The 17739-nt window shown below is 42.5% G+C and overlaps 1 protein-coding gene across 2 annotated transcripts in view; it reads left to right on the top strand.

Annotated features, from left to right (window-relative positions):
• Nucleotides 1–5400: 5400 nt before the first annotated feature.
• Nucleotides 5401–17739, top strand: part of HUS1 (HUS1 checkpoint clamp component) — a 29643-nt gene continuing 17304 nt past the window's right edge. The window contains exons 1-5 of one of the 2 annotated variants that reach the window (XM_065884140.1): nucleotides 5401–5553; nucleotides 6144–6271; nucleotides 6372–6548; nucleotides 15056–15163; nucleotides 16393–16467. In XM_065884140.1, coding sequence (XP_065740212.1) covers nucleotides 5502–5553; nucleotides 6144–6271; nucleotides 6372–6548; nucleotides 15056–15163; nucleotides 16393–16467 — 540 coding nt within the window. In that variant the 5' untranslated portion in view covers nucleotides 5401–5501. The remainder of the gene's footprint in view (nucleotides 5554–6143; nucleotides 6272–6371; nucleotides 6549–15055; nucleotides 15164–16392; nucleotides 16468–17739) is intronic. The other variant, XM_065884139.1, reaches the window with a different exon arrangement.

The following is a 17739-nucleotide window of genomic DNA, read 5'->3' as shown; positions in this document are numbered from 1 at the left end:
TACTGTGTTTTTAAAAAATTTTTAGCCACAGGGCATGTGGGATCTTAGCTCCCCAACCAGGGATCAAACCCACACCCCCTGCAGAGGAAGCTCAGAGTCTTAACCACTGGACCGCCAGGGAAGTCCCATGTTAGTGTAGCTTCTGAGGATGAATCATGTTGTTGAAGCACTAAAAAATGAGTTTGCATTTAGAAGAAGATAGTATTGTTCAACAGTCTTTCACATAATAGCATCTTTGCCTTCATTTATTATTCATCCATACCGGGAATGGATGTTTGCTGTTAAAACTGTTATTTAACACTGATCTGGATACACTGTCAGCGCAATTAGAGAAGCTAATAAAATTAGAGGTAAAAATTAGTGAGGAAGTCCAACCATGACTAATTTGCAGATGACTTGATGAATTCCTTGAAATGCAATAAATTCGATTAAAAAATACATTACAAACACAGATGGAGACAAAATTATCATATATAAATCAAAATCATTCATAAATGCAAACCACAGCCAGTAAGAGGATATAATTTACAAAAGCCACAACAAAGATTTAAAAAAATCAAATGAAAGAATTAACCTGTATGAAGAGCCAATGAAAGAGAAGTGGATAATGAAAAAAAGACTTCAATAACTCATAACTCAATAACTTCAATAACTCATCTGTGGATGCAAAAACTTCATTGTCAAGAAGTCAGTTCTCTCTAAATTGATCTACAAACTCAATTTGATCTCAGTTAAAAGCCAGAAAAAAAGTACGGTATTTATGAGACAATTATGGAATATTAAGGAATTGTTTTTAAAAACAATATTTAGGTTATTATGGTATTATGATTTTGTTACAACAAAGAATTCTTATCACTTAGATTTATAATATATGTTTTAAAATTTACAAATGAAATGATATACCTGGGATATGTCTCAAAATAATATAGAAGGAAATGGGTGGGAGGATCAATGAAAAAGATTGGTCATGAAATGATCATTGCAGTCAGGTGTTGGTCCACAGGTTTCACTTAATACTATTCTGTCTACATGTTTACATGTTTGACATTTTCAGTTTTAGAAAGGTTTAAAAAGATTAAAACACATATGCATAAGAAACCAAAGGGTTGTGTTTTCAACCAAACTGACTCTAAAGTTTCCATGGAAATATAAACTTAGTGAGAAGCTAGGAAACCCCTGAAATTAAGACAATCAACAAAGGGAAATAGCTCTAAGACTGTTATACTGTGATTTACAGTAAGAAATATACATTTGTTTTTCTCCCCAGTTTATGGTGCAGAGCTCCTAAAACCCTTGGAATTTCCTGAGCATAAGAGTGATCAAGGTGTCTTTGTTGTGTCAGTGAGGTGACTTTTGGGAAGGATGGGGGCTGGTTGCCAGGAGAACCAACCACTGATTAGAGGGTTGGAAATTTCAGTCTCAACCCTCGACATCTGGGGACAGGAGAGGAGCTGGATGCTGAATCAAATGCCAAAGGCCAGTGATTAAATCAAATCAATCACGCTTATGTAAGACACCTTCATAAAAATCCAAAAGGATGGGGTTTGGAGAGCTTCCGGTTTGGTGAACCCATGGAGATTAGGGAACAATGGCCAGCTCTGAGGCAGTAGGGAAGCTTTGAGCCCCTTCATCATGCCTTGCTCTATTCATTGCTTCCATTTGGCTGTTCCCGAGTTATATCCTTTTACAATAAACCAGTGAGTAAAATGTTTCTCTTGTAACTAGTAAGTAATGTAACTACTAATGATTCTCTTGAGTTCCATGAGTGGCTCTGGCAAAACATTCAAATCCAAGGAGGGGATCATGGTACCCCAATTTACAGCCAGTTGATCAGAAGCACAGATGACATCTGGACTGTGATTGTCATCTGAATGGGGGGAGGCAGTCTTGTGGGACCTGTGGGTTCTGATGCTATCTCCAGGTAGGTAGTGTCAGACTTGAATCATAGGACACCCAGCTGGTCTTGGAGAATTTCTTGGGGTGGGGGAAAAAGCCCCACACATTGGAATTGGTGTCCCAGAATTATTAATGACATAGATATAAATAATTTAAACTGTGTGACACTGGAACATTGACAGACCAATGGAACAAACAAAAAATTCTGTTTCTGATATTCAGAAATAGATTAATATCTATGTTGGAACATAGTATATATGATAAAGGTAGCATCTCAAAAGGGATGGGAAAAAACAAATGGCTTGGAACAATTATCTCCTCATTAAGAAAAGAACATTGCATCCATACTTCTCCGTTTGAAACATGATGAATTCCCAATATGGGAAAAGATTTACAGGTGTAAAAAAAACATAAAAAACCATAAAAATATAACAAGAAAACTTGGAAAAACTCCTGTATGGCATTGGATAGAGAAGCACCTTTCTGAATATGACTCAGACTTCAGGAGTCACAAAAGAAAAAAAAGTTCTACTACATCAAAACGAAACACAGAGTCACTCAACAAACGTCTGTCTTCCCTCTCCTGGGTGGAGGAGCTGCCTCCTCAGAGCACGAGCCCCAGGCACTGTACCTGACACTTCTAACAGGCTCCACAGATGTCAATTTTTAAAAAATTATGAAATGTATTGAAGTATTTTTCTTTTAACATCTAAAAGATGACAAGAGTCTTTGAAGAATTGTTTAAGTAAAACCCACCCCTAAACTAGTATAATTCTCGAAGGAGATTCACTCATGCCACCTCTGCAGTATGCTTTCCCCATTTTACAGTTTTCCCATGTAAAAGAAAAAAAAAGACAAATATTGCCCATCAGGACTGATGTAGAACCTCTGAGCTATGCCAGTATCTTTCCCCTTGGGTAATTTTTCCAACATTAACTGGTAACAATAGGACTGCAAATAGCCTTCCCCTGGGACTGCAGGGGGAAGCAGGCACCTGACAGACACTGGCAGATGCAGCTTTGGGTGACAGCTACTAAATGCATGATACTTACCTAGGTGGAGTTTACCATCTCTGCAGCTATAAAGAGGTTAGTTCCTTACTTCCAGCTCCACACCCTGACTGATGTTTTGTATGCTTCACTCATTGTATTTCCGTTTTCAAGATGAGGGCATTTCCTTGCACAATAAACAAACATAATGAATAATATCAACACTGCTCCCCGGATCTTATAATCATATACATTAGAAGACTATGTATTAGCTAGACAGACAACAATATGACTACACATTGCATTAGAAAACTCAGTACCACACAGGTTTCTAGAGAGCTCTGGTGACCTCATTCCTTGCCTTCAAAACGTTTGGAAGAAATGTAAGGAAGTAGTGTCAATATATTTAATTATCAATACTGAAATTATTGAATTATTATTTTTTCTAAGAAGCATGCAAAAAGTCCATTTTTATTGATTTATAATGATATTATCGTATGGATTATGACCTTCATAAATAAAGATGGATCCAGGATGGCATGCCTCTCTGAGAGATGGTATGGCACAGAGCAAACCACAGCAAAAAGGTCCAAAAGATTGAAGCAAGACACAGCCTCATTAGTGTAATGAAATTCAACTCAGTTCATTAAGTATGTATTGATTATCAACTAATACCTATAATTAGAGAGATATCAAAATATAGTTTACTTTGGTAAAATTGATCCAAATACATTTATAATCATTTCAAATGCTTTAAGCTTGCCAATTCTCCCTGTACCAAAGACTATTATCTAGTTTCTGGATCACCAATCTTTGCTACTCTTTCAAGAATGGGAACCAAGTAACAATAGCACTTGAGTCCTAATGACAGGCTTAGCCTGAATTATTAATTTGCCAAACCTATTTAAGAAAACTGCAAGAAAACATAAGATTCCTATTATCTTTCAAGAAAAGATCATTTCAACTTAATTTTATATTTGTTGGGTCAAAATCCCCTATATCATTTGGGCCTTTGTGCAGAATGTATACTGACGTATCTTCTTAGGAAGTTTAAAAAAAATCTTTTTTGGTTAATATTGCCAAAGACCTTTAATTTTTTTCCTCTTGAACAAAGCAACTCATCATCCGTGGTTAGACAATTTTCCCCACAACACCCAACACCATTGATGTTGTTATGACTAAACAAATCAGGTTTTTTATTTTATGGCAAAAAAATAAGTGATTTGAAGTAAATATCAATATATTATGAAACATTGTTTACAAAGCTTACTTAGTATTTAATCATATTCATGACCTCCATAGCAACCACCTCATTTAATGATTTATCTATTTTAAAATTAACTTGTGAAGTACTAAAAAGCATGTTTTGTTACTAAAAAATTTAAATGTGACATTAATCACGTTTGGCTTGGCAAACACTTGTAACAATGTAGATTGGAGTCTACCTTGTGTTATAGTCTTAAAATAGGCATAACTGCTTGTAATTTTCATATTTTGCACTTTTAAAAGGATCTGTTATTACTGTTTATCATATCTTGATTCTATACACCAAGGTAAAAACAAGGTTGTAGGTTTCTATTTGCAAAGCACATTAAAAATAAAACATTCTTAACAGGGACAATCTTGTCTCTGAAAAACCAAGTCGGAGACAATTGTTCTATTTCTCGTTTTGTTTTTCAAAATTCTACCATATCATTTATATCATTTGTGCTGTGAGATTTTTTTTTAAAATTAATTAATTTGTGGCTGCGTTGGGTCTTTCTTGCTGCACGGGGGCTTCTCACTGTGGTGGCTTCTCTTGTTGCGGAGCACCAGCTCTAGGTGTGGGGGCTTCAGTAGTTGTGGCACGCGGGCTCAGTAGTTGCAGCACAATGGGCTCCAGGTGCGTGGGCTCAGTAGTTATGGCTCGCAGGCTCTAGAGTGCAGGCTCAGTAGTTATGGTGCACAGGCTTAGTTGCTCTATGGCATGTGGGATCTTCCCGGACTAGGGCTCGAACCCATGGCCCCTGCACTGGCAGGCGGATTCTTAACCACTGAGCCACCAGGAAAGCCCCTCTGCTGTGCGATTTTTTTAACAGGCTCTAGTGAAGTTCATCTAGAGATAAGACTACAAAATTACCACTTAACATCAGTGTTCTTTAAACATCCTGTGTTTTGCACAGTTTAAAAGTTTAGATCTGAAACAATTTCACAGCATCATCCAACGTGGTCCCGCACCGCTGGGGTACTAGTGCGAACGTCTGAGCCGAGGGAGGTTCTAAAGCTCCCCTACCCCAGAGAGGTGTGTATTTAAGCGGTAACTCTACTCAATACTTTATAAATAAGGGATTGATTTTATTTCTCACGTTGTAAAAGAGAATTGGAAACAGGGATCACGGAGGTCAAACTCCAAATCGTCAGAACCACTTCCGGTACCTGCGGGCGGAGGACGCGTCACTTCCGGCAGAGGTTGCGTCACCCAGGGGCGCAACCCGAAAGCCCTCCTCCCCTCAGCGGCTGGCGTCCGGCCGAGCCAGGCGGAACCCAGGCCAGCGGTGGCGTTTCCGGCGGGCAGCGTAAGGTTGGGGTCCCTGGAGTCGGCCGCCTACGGGCGCCCCGCACGGGCTGCGTCCCGCCATGAAGTTTCGGGCTAAGCTCGTGGATGCGGCCTGTCTGAACAACTTCACGCGTGAGTAGGGGCCGTGTCGGCCCAGGGCGGCGGGGAGGAGGGCGGGGGGGGGGGGCGGGAGGCCCGGAAGGGGCAGTGCAAGCGGCCGGGGCCCCGCGAGGAGGATGGGGGCGCGCTGGGCTGGCGGGCCGTTGGAGGATGGGGCGGGCGCAGGTGCCGAGGGTTGTCCCCGCAGTTTGAGTCCTATCTCGTGTCTTTTCTTAACCTGGCCGCTGGCGGCACAGACACCTTTATCTGGCGCAGACCGCCCTTCACAGCCCGGCCCCGTTGGTTCCCCCGCTCCCTGCAGCACCCGGCGGCCCCGAGTGGACGTGGGAGGGATGAAGGTGGCCGGTAGGCGCCAGTTCACTTCCGAATATCGCGGTTTCCTTATTCCAGCCCTGATGGCTGGTGATGTGAACGGCGCAGGGTTTGGTGGGAGGCTGGCGTGACCTCAGCGGCATTAAAGGCTTCCCGGTGGGTACCAGCGTAAACGTGATTTTCCCACCGGCAAGCTCGTCGGGCCGAACTGGGAGTTCTGCGAGCTAAGTTAGCGTCTGGGATACTTGGCGTGCTTCTTAGTAATTCCTTACTCGAATCCTTCGCTGTAGGAGTTAGTAACACGATAGCCAAGCTTGCCAAAACCTGCACTCTGCGTATCAGCCCGGATAAGTTGAACTTCATTCTCTCTGACAAGGTGGCCAATGGAGGGGTGAGCATGTGGTGTGAACTGGAGCAGGTGAGCGGAGGCTCTCTGAGGCCTGCAAACCGCCCCCACCCTCGCCCGCCACGAATGCCAACGGAAAGAGCACAGATGTCCCCCCTTTTTCTTCCCTTAGGAGAACTTCTTCAGCGAATTTCAAATGGAAGGTGTCTCCGCAGAAAACAATGCGATTTATTTAGAGCTAACATCGGAAAATTTATCTCGAGCCTTGAAAACTGCCCAGAATGCCCGAGTCTTGAAAATCAAGCTGACTAATAAACACTTTCCCTGCCTCACAGTTTCTATAGAGCTGGTGAGTACGACGGGAGCGTTTCTGAAACTTCCCAGAGGATTCAAAAGTAGTTATAAGCCTAGGCTTTCTAACAGTATGTGGAAAGCTAATTGGTTTTATTAAAATGAAAGATCTGCACGTCAGTATTTGTTTTCCCTTGGAGTCATGTCCTCCTCATGTTTAAATAGCATTGTGATCCCATAATACTCAACGAGGATACTCCTTTTCCTATGAAATAACACTTCTGCGTCTTTCTTCTCTATCTGCGTATCCCAGCATCTCCATTTCTTTTACTGGTTTTGTCACCTAGTCTAGAAACCATGGTTTCTCTGTTTTCACTTTTGAAGCATTTGTGTGTCCCTCCCGTCTCCCACGCCTCTGTTGCTGACACCTTTAAAATGACCTCTGGTTCTCGAGGAATAATACATCTTTCTTCCATGCTACTACCAGATGAATCCAATGCACAGCTCTCTTCAGGACACGTGTACCCCACAGGCTGTCACTGCTCACAGAATGAAGTTCACGTTTCCAACTTACTGTCCGAAGCCCTTGACACGTGGCCCAACCCATTGTAGAGCCAAATTGTAAACACCTGCCCTCTGAGTGGTTCCCCAGGTGTGTCCCGTTCTTTCCCAACTCCCAGGCTTTGGGGATGCTGTGTCTTCTCCTTGGAGTCTCTCCTCTTACTCTTTGAAGCCTTAACTTCCTTTAGCGCCAGTGCTGCCTCCTCCCTGGCCTTCCCTCATCCTGGCACCTCTCCTCCTTGTGATTTGTGGACTTTATTTTTCGGGTGAGTGTTGTATTCAGTTCAATGCTCTTTATGGAAGAGGATTTCTCAACTTTTTTTTTAAATTGAAGTATAGTTGATTTACAATGTTGTGTTAATTTCTGCTGTACAGCAAAGTGACTCAGTTATATATATGTATGCATTCTTTTTTTTTTAATATTCTTTTCCACTATGGTTTATCTCAGGGTATTGAATATGGTTCCCTGTGCTATACAGTAGGACCTTGTTGTTTATGCATTCTGTATGTAATAGTTGGCATCTGCTAACCCCAAACTCCCAGTCCATCCCTACCCCACCCACTCTCCCCCTTGGCAGCCACAAGCCTGTTCTCTGTCTGTGAGTCTGTTTCTGTTTCGAAGGTAGGTTCATTTGTGTTATGTTTTAGATTCCACATATAAGTGATACCATATGGTATTTGTCTTCCTCTTTCTGACTTCAGTCACTTAGTATGATAATCTCTAGGTCCATCCATGCGGCTGCAATGGCATTATTTCATTCTTTTTTTATGGCCGAGTATTATAACATTGTATGTTTATATATACCACGTGTTCTTTATCCATTCATCTGTCGATGGACATTTAGGTTGTTTCCATGTCCTGGCTATTGTAAATAGTGCTGCTATGAACATATGGGTGCATGCATCTTTTTGGATTATAGTTTTGTCTGGATATATTTCCGGCAGTGGGATTGCTGGGTCATATGGTAATTCTGTTTTTAGTATTGTGAGGAACCTCCATACTGTTCTCCATAGTGGCTGCACCAAAACTTACATTCCCACCAACAGTAGAGGAGGGTTCCCTTTTCTCCCCACCCTCTCCAGTGTTTGTTATTTGTAGATTTTTAAATTATGGCCATCCTGACTGGTGTGAGGTGGTACCTCATTGTAGTATATTTTGAAAATTAATCCCTTGTCGGTCACATCATTTGCATATATTTTATCGTATTCTGTGGGTTGTCTTTTGGTTTTATTTATGGTTTCCTTTGCTGTGCAAAAGCTTGTAAGTTTGATTAGATCCAATTTGTTTGTTTTTGTTTCTATTTCTATCGCCTTGGGAGACTGACCTAAGAAAATGTTGCTATGATTTATGTCGGAGAATGTTTTGCATATGCTCTTTCCTAGGAGTTTTATGGTGTCAATGTCTTACTTCTAAGTCTTTAAGCCATTTTGAGTTTATTTTTGTGTATGCTGTGAGGGTGTGTTCTAACTTCATTGATTTACATGCAGCTGTCCAAGTTTCCCAGCACCACTTGCTGAAGGAGCTTTTTCCCATGGTATATTCTTGCCTCCTTTGTCACAAAGATTAATTGACTCTAGGTGTGTGGGTTTATTTTTGGGCTCTCTGTTCTGTTCCATTGATCCATATGGCTGGTTTTTTGTGTCAGTACCATGCTGTTTTGATTACTGTAGCTTTGTAGTATTGTCTGAAGTCTGGGAGGGTTATGCCTCCTGTTTCGTTGTTCTTCCTCAGGATTGCTTTGGCAATTCTGGGTCTTTTATGGTTCCATATGAATTTTAAGGTTATTTATTCTAGTTCTGTGAAAAATGTCATGGGTAATTTGATAGGGATTGCATTAAATCTGTAGATTGCTTTGCTTAGTATGGCCATTTTAACAATATTAATTCTTCCAATCCAAGAGCATGAGATATCTTTCCATTTCTTTGAATCATCTTTAATTACCTTTATTAATGTTTCATAGTTCTCAGCATGTAAGTCTTTCACCTCCTTGGTAAGGTTTATTCCTAAGTATTTTATTGTATTTTTCTTTGATGCAATTTTAAAAGGTTTTTTTTTTTTTTTTTTTTTTGCTTTTTTACTTTCTCTTTCTGATATTTCATTGTTAGTGTAAAGAAATGCAACAGATTTCTGTATGTTAATCTTGTATCCTGCTACCTTGCTGAATTCATTTATCAGTTCTAGTAGTTTTTGTGTCAAGTCTTTAGGATTTTCTATGTGTAGCATCATGTCATCTACATATAATGACAGTTTTGCCTTTTCCCTTCCAATTTGGATACCTTTTATTTCTTTCTCTTGTTTGATTGCTGTGGCTAACACTTCCAGTAATATGTTGAATAGAAGTGGTGAGAGTGGGCATCCTTGTATTTATCCATATTTTAGTGGATAGGCTTTCAGCTTTTCATTGTTATTATATTGGCTATGGGTATGTCATAAATAGCTTTTGTTATGTTGAGGTATGTTCCCTCTATACCCACTTTGGTAAGAGTTTTTATTATGAATGGATGTTGAATTTTGTCAGATGCTTTTTCTGCATCCATTGAGATCATCATGTGGTTTTTGTCTTTTCTTTTGTTCTTTTTTAAATTTAAAATTTTTTTTAATTTTTTGGCTGTGCTGTGTAGCATGCGGTACTTAGTTCCCTGACCAGGATCAAACCCATGCCCCTACAGTGGAAGCGTGGAGTCTTAACCACTGGACCGCCAGGGAAGTCCCAGTCTTTTCTTTTGTTGATGTGGTGTATAACATCAGTTTGCGTATGTTGAACCATTCTTGTTAACTTGGGATGAATCCCACTTGGTCACGGTGTCTGATTTTTTTACATGTTGTTGGATTCGGTTTGCTAATATTTTGTTGAGAATTTTTGCATCTATGTTCATCAGAGATATCGGCCTGTAATTTTCATTTTTGCTGGTATCTTTGTCTGGTTTTGGTATTGGGTCAATGGTGGCTTAATATAATGTCTTTGGGAGTGTTCCCTCCTCTTTAGTCTTTTGGAAGAGTTTGAGAAGCATCTGTAAAAGTTCTTTGTATGTTTTGTAGAATTTGCCTGTGAAGCCATCTGGTCCTTGACTTTTGCTTGTAGGGAATTTTTTTTTTATTACAGATTTTATTTCACTTCTAGTGATCAGTCTGTTCAAATTATCGATTTCTTCTTGATTTGACTTTTGGTGGGCTGTATGTTTCCCGAAACTTGTCCATTTCCTCTAGGTTGTCCAATTTGTTCAAATATAATTGTTCATAGCAGTCTCATGTTTTTTTCTGCAGTATCAGTTGATAGTTCTCCTTTTTCATTTCTTATTTTGTTTGGTTTCTCTCTCTTTTCTTCTTGGTGATCCTGGCCAGATGTTTGTCAATTTTGTTTACCCTTTCAAAGAACCAGCTCTTGGCTTTATTGATTTTTTTCTATTTTTTTACTCTCTATTTTATTTATTTCTCCTGTGATCTTTATTATTTCCTTCCTTCTGCTGACTTTAGGTGGTGTTCTTTTTTTGATTCTTTTAGGCAGTAGGTTAGGTTGTTAATTTGAGATTTTTCTTGTTTTTTGAGGAAGGCCTGTATTGCTATGAACTTCCAAGAACTGCTTTTGCTGCATCCTTAGATTTTGTATGGTTGCGTTTTCATTGTCATTTGTCACAAGGTATTTTTAAATTTCATTCTTGATTTCCTTCTTGACCCATTGGTTTCGTAGTAGCATGTTGTTTAGTCTCCATGTAATTGTTTTTTTCTCATTTCTTTTGCTGTGGTTGATTTCTATTTTCATGCCATTGTGGTCATAAAAGATGCTTGAAATAATGTCTATACTCTTAAATTTGTTGAGGTTTGTTTTGTGCCCTAGTATGTTGTCAGTCATAAAGAATGTTCCATGTGCACTTGAAAAGAATGTGTTTTCTTTTTTTTTTTTAATGTAATGTCCCAAAACCAACAATTAAGTGTAGCTGTTCTGTTGTATCATTTAGGATCTCTGTTGCCTTATTGATTTTCTGTCTCAAAGAGCTGTCCACTGATGCAAGTCAGGTGTTAAAGTCTCCTACTATTATTGTATTCCTGTCAGTTTCTTCCTTTATGTTTGTTAGTGTTTGTTTTATGTATTTGGGTGCTCTGATATTAGTTGCATATATGTTGACGAGTATAAAGTCCTCCTCTTGTATTGATCCTTTTATCATTATATACTGTGCTTATTTATCCTTCTTTATGGCCTTTGTTTTAAAGTCTGTTTTGTCTGATACGAGTGGTGCAACTGCCACTTTCTTGTCAATTCTGTTTCCATGAAATATCTTTTTCCATTCCCTCACTTTCAGTCTTTGTGTTTCTTTTGCCCTAAAGTGGGTCTCTAGTGTTCGGTTTTTTTTGGCCACACCATGCCGTGCTGTGTGCAGGATTTTAGTTCCTAACCAGGGATCGAACCTGTGCCCTGTAGTGGAAGCACAGAGCCTTAACCACTGGACTGCCAGGGAAGTCCCTGAAGTGGGTCTCTTTTAGGCAGCATATTGCAGGCTCTTTTTTATCCAGTCCGCCACTCTGTCTTTTGATTGGAGCATTTAGTCCATTGACATTTGAGGAAATTATTGATAAATATGTATTTATTGCCATTTTAAACCTTGTTTTCCAATTGATTTTATGTTTCTTCTTTGTTCCTTTATTTCTCTTCTTGATTTTCTTTTTGTGGTTTGATTCCTTTTATGCTTGTGTTCTGTTCTTTTTGGTTTTTGTGAATCTATCGTATGTTGTTGATTTTTGGTTACCCTGTTTTTCAAGTATGTTAACCCCTTTCTATATCTACTTGCTTTAGACTGATAGTTATTGTAGGGTCAAACACATTTTAAAAAAAATCTACATTTTCTAATTCTCCTCCCCTGCGTTTTATAAATTTGATGTCCTGTTTTACATCTTCATGTTTATTCTTTTGTAATTTGTTGTGGTTATCGCTTTCACAGATAGATTTAAAAAATTTTTTTTCTTTTTAATTTGTATGTTGGCTTAAGTGATTTACTTTCCATTTGTTATTCCCTCTTTCCTATAGCTTGTTGCTTCTTTTCTATTTAGAGAAGACCTTTCAATATTTCTTTTAGGCTAGGTTTAGTATCACTGTATTCTTTTAGATTTTGCTTGTCTGAGAAATTTTTTCTCCTCCTATTCTAAATGATAATCTTGCTGGGTAGAGTATTCTAGGTTGCAGATTTTTTTCCCTTTCAAGACTTTGAATATATTTTGCCACTCCCTTCTGGCCTGCAACATTTCCGGAGTGAAATCAGCTGATAGCCTTACGGGGGTTCCCTTGTAATACTCCTTGTTTTTCTCTTTCTGTCTTTAGAATCCTCTCTTTAACTTTTGCCATTTTTTTTTTTTTTTGCAGTACGCGGGCCTCTCACTGTTGTGGCCTCTCCCGTTGCAGAGCACAGGCTCCAGATGCGCAGGCTCAGTGGCCATGGCTCACGGGCCCAGCCGCTATGCGGCATGTGGGATCCTCCCAGACCGGGGCACGAACCCGTGTCCCCTGCATTGGCAGGCGGACTCTCAACCACTGTGCCACCAGGGAAGCCCAACTTTTGCCATTTTAATTGTGTCTTGGTGTACGTCTGTTTGGGTTCACCTTACTTGGGACCCTCTGTACTTTCTGTACCTGGATATATGTTTCCTTCTTTAGGTTTGGGAAGCTTTCAGCCATAATTTCTTCCAAACATTTTTGATCCACTTTTCTTTCTTCTCCTTCTGGAATCAGTATTATGCATTGATTGGCATGCTTTATATTATCCCATAGATCTCTTATCTTGCTTTCATTTTTTTTTTCTTTTGGCCTTCTGTCTGCTGTTGTGATTGAGTGATTTCCATTATTCTGTCTTCCAGCTCACTTATTCATTCTTCTATGTTACTCATTCTGTTATTCGTTGCCTTGAGCTCAGCTTTCATCTCGGCAAATTAAGTTTGTAATTTTTCTTGGCTCCTCCTTGTTGTCTCTAGTTCTTTTTTACAGTACTCTGCACTTCTGTCAAAAGCCTTTCTTAATACCTTCACTATTATCATCACCACCTTTCTGAACTTTTTCTCTGTTAGACTGAAGAAGTCTGTTTCATTGTTTGTTCCTTTGGGGAATTCTCTCTTTGTCTTTTAACTGGAAGTGGTTCCTCAGCTTCTTCATTTTACTTGTATTTCTCTTTCTCTGAGCTTAGGAGAAACAGTTACCAACTGTGGTCTTAGAAGGCTGTTTACATGCGGGAGTATCCCTATGTAGCTTGTGTAGGTTCAGTAGTTTTGGTGTGAGGGCTGCTTTTAGTATGGATGCCTTTCACCGCTCCTCAGCCTGTGTTGGCCACTACCCCCTCGATAGGGAGTGTGCAGACGCGGTGGCTTTTGCATGTTCCCGGAGCCGCAGCAGTGAGGGCAGCTGGTGCCCCCTCCTGGAGTTCTCAGCGGTGGCGGCGGCTGGCACCTGCCCACCCAGAGCCCACAACAGAAGCTCACGTGTCTTCCCAGAGCCTGCAGCGGCTTGCACGTGCTCCTGGAGCCTGCGATGGCAGTGGCAGCTGGCGCCCACTCCTGACGCTCTCAGCAGCAGCGGTGGCTCACGCCCATCCCTGGGATGCATATAGGTGGTGTTGTGTTGCCTGAAAGTGCGTGTGCATGTGGAAGGAGGCTCCTGTGGCGGCCCCGCCTCTCCCTTCACACATCCTCCAACAGTGGCACGTTGCCTCTCTGGCGGGCCCAGGTACGTCCTTGGTCGTGGCCACACCACACTCCAGCCCCTTCAGGCAGCCCACCCCAGTCCTCTCCCTGGGTCTGAGCTCCGAAGCCTGCGCTTCAGCACCCAGCCCCCACCCGCCCCGGTGGACACGTGTCTCAGGCTGGGCAGTGCAGGGCAGTGGCATCTCCCGTGTGTGTAGGTCTCTCTCCATTCTGCCTTCTGTAAACTGGTTGCTGGATTCTCCTCCAAGGTTCTACAGCTCCTCCTCTGTCCAGGCTGATCTCCCTGCCTATGAGGGGACATCCAGGGTGTGGGCACCTTTCCTCTTTCACAGCTCCCTCCCTGGGGTGCAGGCCCCATCCCAATTCCCCTCTCTGTTTTGTTCTTTTTTCTTTTGTCCTACCCAGTTGCGTGGAGGTTCTCTCGCCCTTTCTGAAGCCTGAGGTCCTCTGCCAGGTTTCAGTAGGTGTCCTGTGAGCACCGTTCTGCATGTGGATGTAGTTCTGATGCATCTTGGGGGGTGGTGAGCCCGCATGCTGCTCCTCCACTGTCTTGATCACTCTCTTCCTCAACCTTCCTTCCTTTTTCTCAGCTCTTTGCAGTCACGCAGTTCTCAGAGCTAATCTGTATTTCACCTCACAATATAAGTGTGGTGTGGTTCTAAAGTTACTTAGGGAAAAGTAAGAGAGTAACATATCATGCTTTTCTTTCTTAAAGTGCAGAATATGTTGGTCTGTGGAGTCTCAGAGGAGCCCATGCACATAGACAGGTCGAGTTTTATCCTTCCAGCAGCACACGAGTGTCCTGTGCACACAGAACGGTCTCTTGGTCGCTTCTGCATAGCAGGTCAGCTTGTGCTTCACGACTTTACACTGCTCTTCTCCCTGCCTGGGAGAACACTGTCTCCCTCGTCTCTATTTTCCCATGACTGGCAGCTCGTCCTTGTTCTGGTCCTATCTGAAACGTCACCTCTCGGAGAAGCTTTTCCTGACTTCCCACTCTAAGACCCTCCTCACACGCTCACCTGGTTGCTGTTTTGCTTTCTTCAAATCTGTAGTGATTATATGTAGTGCACCCAGCTTGTATAGTTTGTGTTTCCTTCCTTACCCACCTGTACCTCTGGAACAGAGGGAACCTTATCTTATTCTTGTTCACCACACTTCCCAGCTCCTAACAGGACCCCAAGCTGGATGCGCACACCATAAATATTCGTTGAATTGAGAACATTCCACTTAGATTTGGTATCAACTTTTTTAGTCTTTCAGTTCTTTTTTTTAAGTGTTGACGGGATGATACAAATAATTTTTAATTTTTCTGTTGGCAGTTATCCGTGTCAAGCAGTAGTCGTGTTGTGACACATGACATCCCTGTAAAGGTTATTCCTCGAAAACTGTGGAAGGACTTACAAGAACCGACGGTCCCGGACGCTGACGTGAGTGATGCCTGGCGTCCTGTCACTCACCACGTATTAAATGGTGTGATTTGAATTCTCTGACCTTAGATAAAGTCTTGCCGTAGGTTTTATTTGAAAGTTGTATAGTGCCTGAAAAGAGATAGTCTTTTTTTTTTTTTGCGGTACGCGGGCCTCTCACTGTTGCGGCCTCTCCCGTTGTGGAGCACAGGCTCCGGACGCGCAGGCTCAGTGGCCATGGCTCATGGGCCCAGCTGCTCCGCGGCATGTGGGATCTTCCCGGACCGGGGCACGAACCCGTGTCCCCTGCATCGGCAGGTGGACTCTCAACCACTGCGCCACCAGGGAAGCCCAAGAGATAGTCATTTTTAAAGGACACTCCCAGAAAAAAAAAAATTTGCAGTATTTGTCTTTAGTTGTTCACATAAAACATCCTAAAGTAGCGTTTTACATAATAGGAATGCCACATTCTTTACAGTTAGGAGAGAGAAAGTCTTGCCCAATAGTAATGCTTAAGTAAAACTAAGGTAGTATTTTGGAGGACCATCGCATGTATCGGGAGTAGCGGTCCTAGGCGCCAGCTTGGGTTTCACAGAATGTGGTTTTTTCCTTTGTCTCGTAAGGAGTGATGCCCAGGGTGTGTGGGAGAGCCTGCTTTAGTTCTCCTGACAGGAGTCCCAGAGCCACTGGAAGTAAAGATGATGCCCAAGGGTCAAACTCTTGCTCACGATGTATTGAAGAAGAGACCATGAAAATACAGCGAATGGAATATTTACTTGGCTTTTGCTAGAAGACATCTTTGCTGGGAAAAAGCCAGCATCGTACCAAGTACTGCTGCAACCCAGTCTGGGCACTGCTGCAGAGACTGGCCCCCAGTGTTTCTGCAAAGGGTAGGAGGCGGACCTTGAGCCTGGGTGTGAACCCCTGGAGGACGGCCTCCCCCGGTGCTGAGCCTTAGTCCCCTGGGGCACGTGCAAGGCATCTTGGCTGCAGGGCTGCAGTCTTGGAAGCAGGGAATGCCTACAGGGACATGGTCACTGATGTCACCAGAGGCAGGCATGAGTGAGTGAAGTTGTAAACTTGTTTTTCTTTTTATATTTTAAAAAGGACCTGTATTCAGGCAATTTAAAAACAAGATTCCAGAGCTTTTAAGCGTACACACATTGCGAACAGGTAATGAGCACCTGTCAGTACTTGACCATGTTATGTCAATGTGTTAATACTCCTGATTTTTCTCATTTGCTTTATAGGTTAGTATTTATTTACCAGTCTTGAAGACTATGAAGAGCATTGTGGAGAAGATGAAAAACATCAGCAATCACCTTGTAAGTCCTAACTGCTTGGAAAAGAGCTCCCAAGTGTGTGGTTTCGGCTGCGTGTCCTGGGAGGAGCCTCGTCTGATGGAGTCTTGGTGCCCTGCCATTCACCATGTGGTGTCCGCGTGGGGCGTCCCTCACCCCCCGGCTCTGGGGGCCTGGCTGGTTGTTGAGAGCCTGCAGTTTTACAGGTGCCTGTAGCAACCTGCTCAGGTCTTCTCAACTTTCCTCACTCGCATTTGCCCTAGTCCCTCATATCTATATTAATAGTATGTTAAGGATATATTCAACAGTTCTGGCTTTCTTTCCATGTGTTCTGGACAGCATATTACATGTTTTATCTGATAATGTACATATTTTCTTATGATCACTGATGCTGGCCTCTCTACTTGCCAGATGTCTCTGTGAGCCCAGGACGGAGATCCCCCAGGACACACCCCTTTTCCTGTAGGCAGCTCTTAGGTCAGGTCGAGGGTCATGTTTACTTCCCTGTTTTCTTCTGTGAAGGTTTTCTGCCAATGTCATGAAACGCTATATGTGACAGTGACAGTGTTGGGGGATCGTGTGGGTCATTCTCCTTCCCTCCCAGGGTTCTCCTGAGTTCTTCACTCACCCCCAAAACTCATTCGATTGTGTCCCTGGATGTTTCATTATAGAAACCCCTGTCCACCTGGTGAAACCCTTGCTCTTCGGTGTCTGCAGGCCGGTTACCTGCCGCATGGCTGCCCCCTCCCTGCAGGACCCCTCTAGACTCTTGTCCATCCCCACAGCACCGGTTCTTCCCAGGCCCCGTCTCTGCCGTTCACACTTGGCTGCTTCTCTCCCGTTGTCCCCTGGAAAGCACTTAGCCCTTCTCACTGCTCGTCAGAATTCCCAGACCTTCTACCACCACACTGGCTGTAAGCCCCTCCTCTGCCGAGCTGCTCTGTTCAGCACTACATAAGTTACCTGCTAGCACCTGGGAACCCCTCCTAAAGTGGCAGCTTTCCCTGAAAAGGGAAATTGTCTTAACCGTCTCTGCGTGACAGCCACCCACTGTGGGGTTGCTAGTTAGCACGTGGGTAATAGGTGTTTGCGCACGGACCTGGAATGAAACTTAGCTTCAAGAGATCTTCGGAATTACAAAAGTTTCCTGAAGCCTAGAAAACGTTGATGGGCTGTTTTATCGCCGCAGGTGTGCTCGCTTGAGAGTAATTTTCTTCCATGACTTCATCTTTATAGATTTCACTTTAATTTAGGATGGCTTCGGATGAAGCAGTGTGTCCTGGGCAGACATGGGTG

The sequence above is a fragment of the Phocoena phocoena genome, chromosome 9 (assembly GCF_963924675.1).
Source record: "Phocoena phocoena chromosome 9, mPhoPho1.1, whole genome shotgun sequence".
Taxonomy (NCBI): domain Eukaryota; kingdom Metazoa; phylum Chordata; class Mammalia; order Artiodactyla; family Phocoenidae; genus Phocoena; species Phocoena phocoena.
This window is presented reverse-complemented; position numbering and strand designations above follow the sequence as displayed.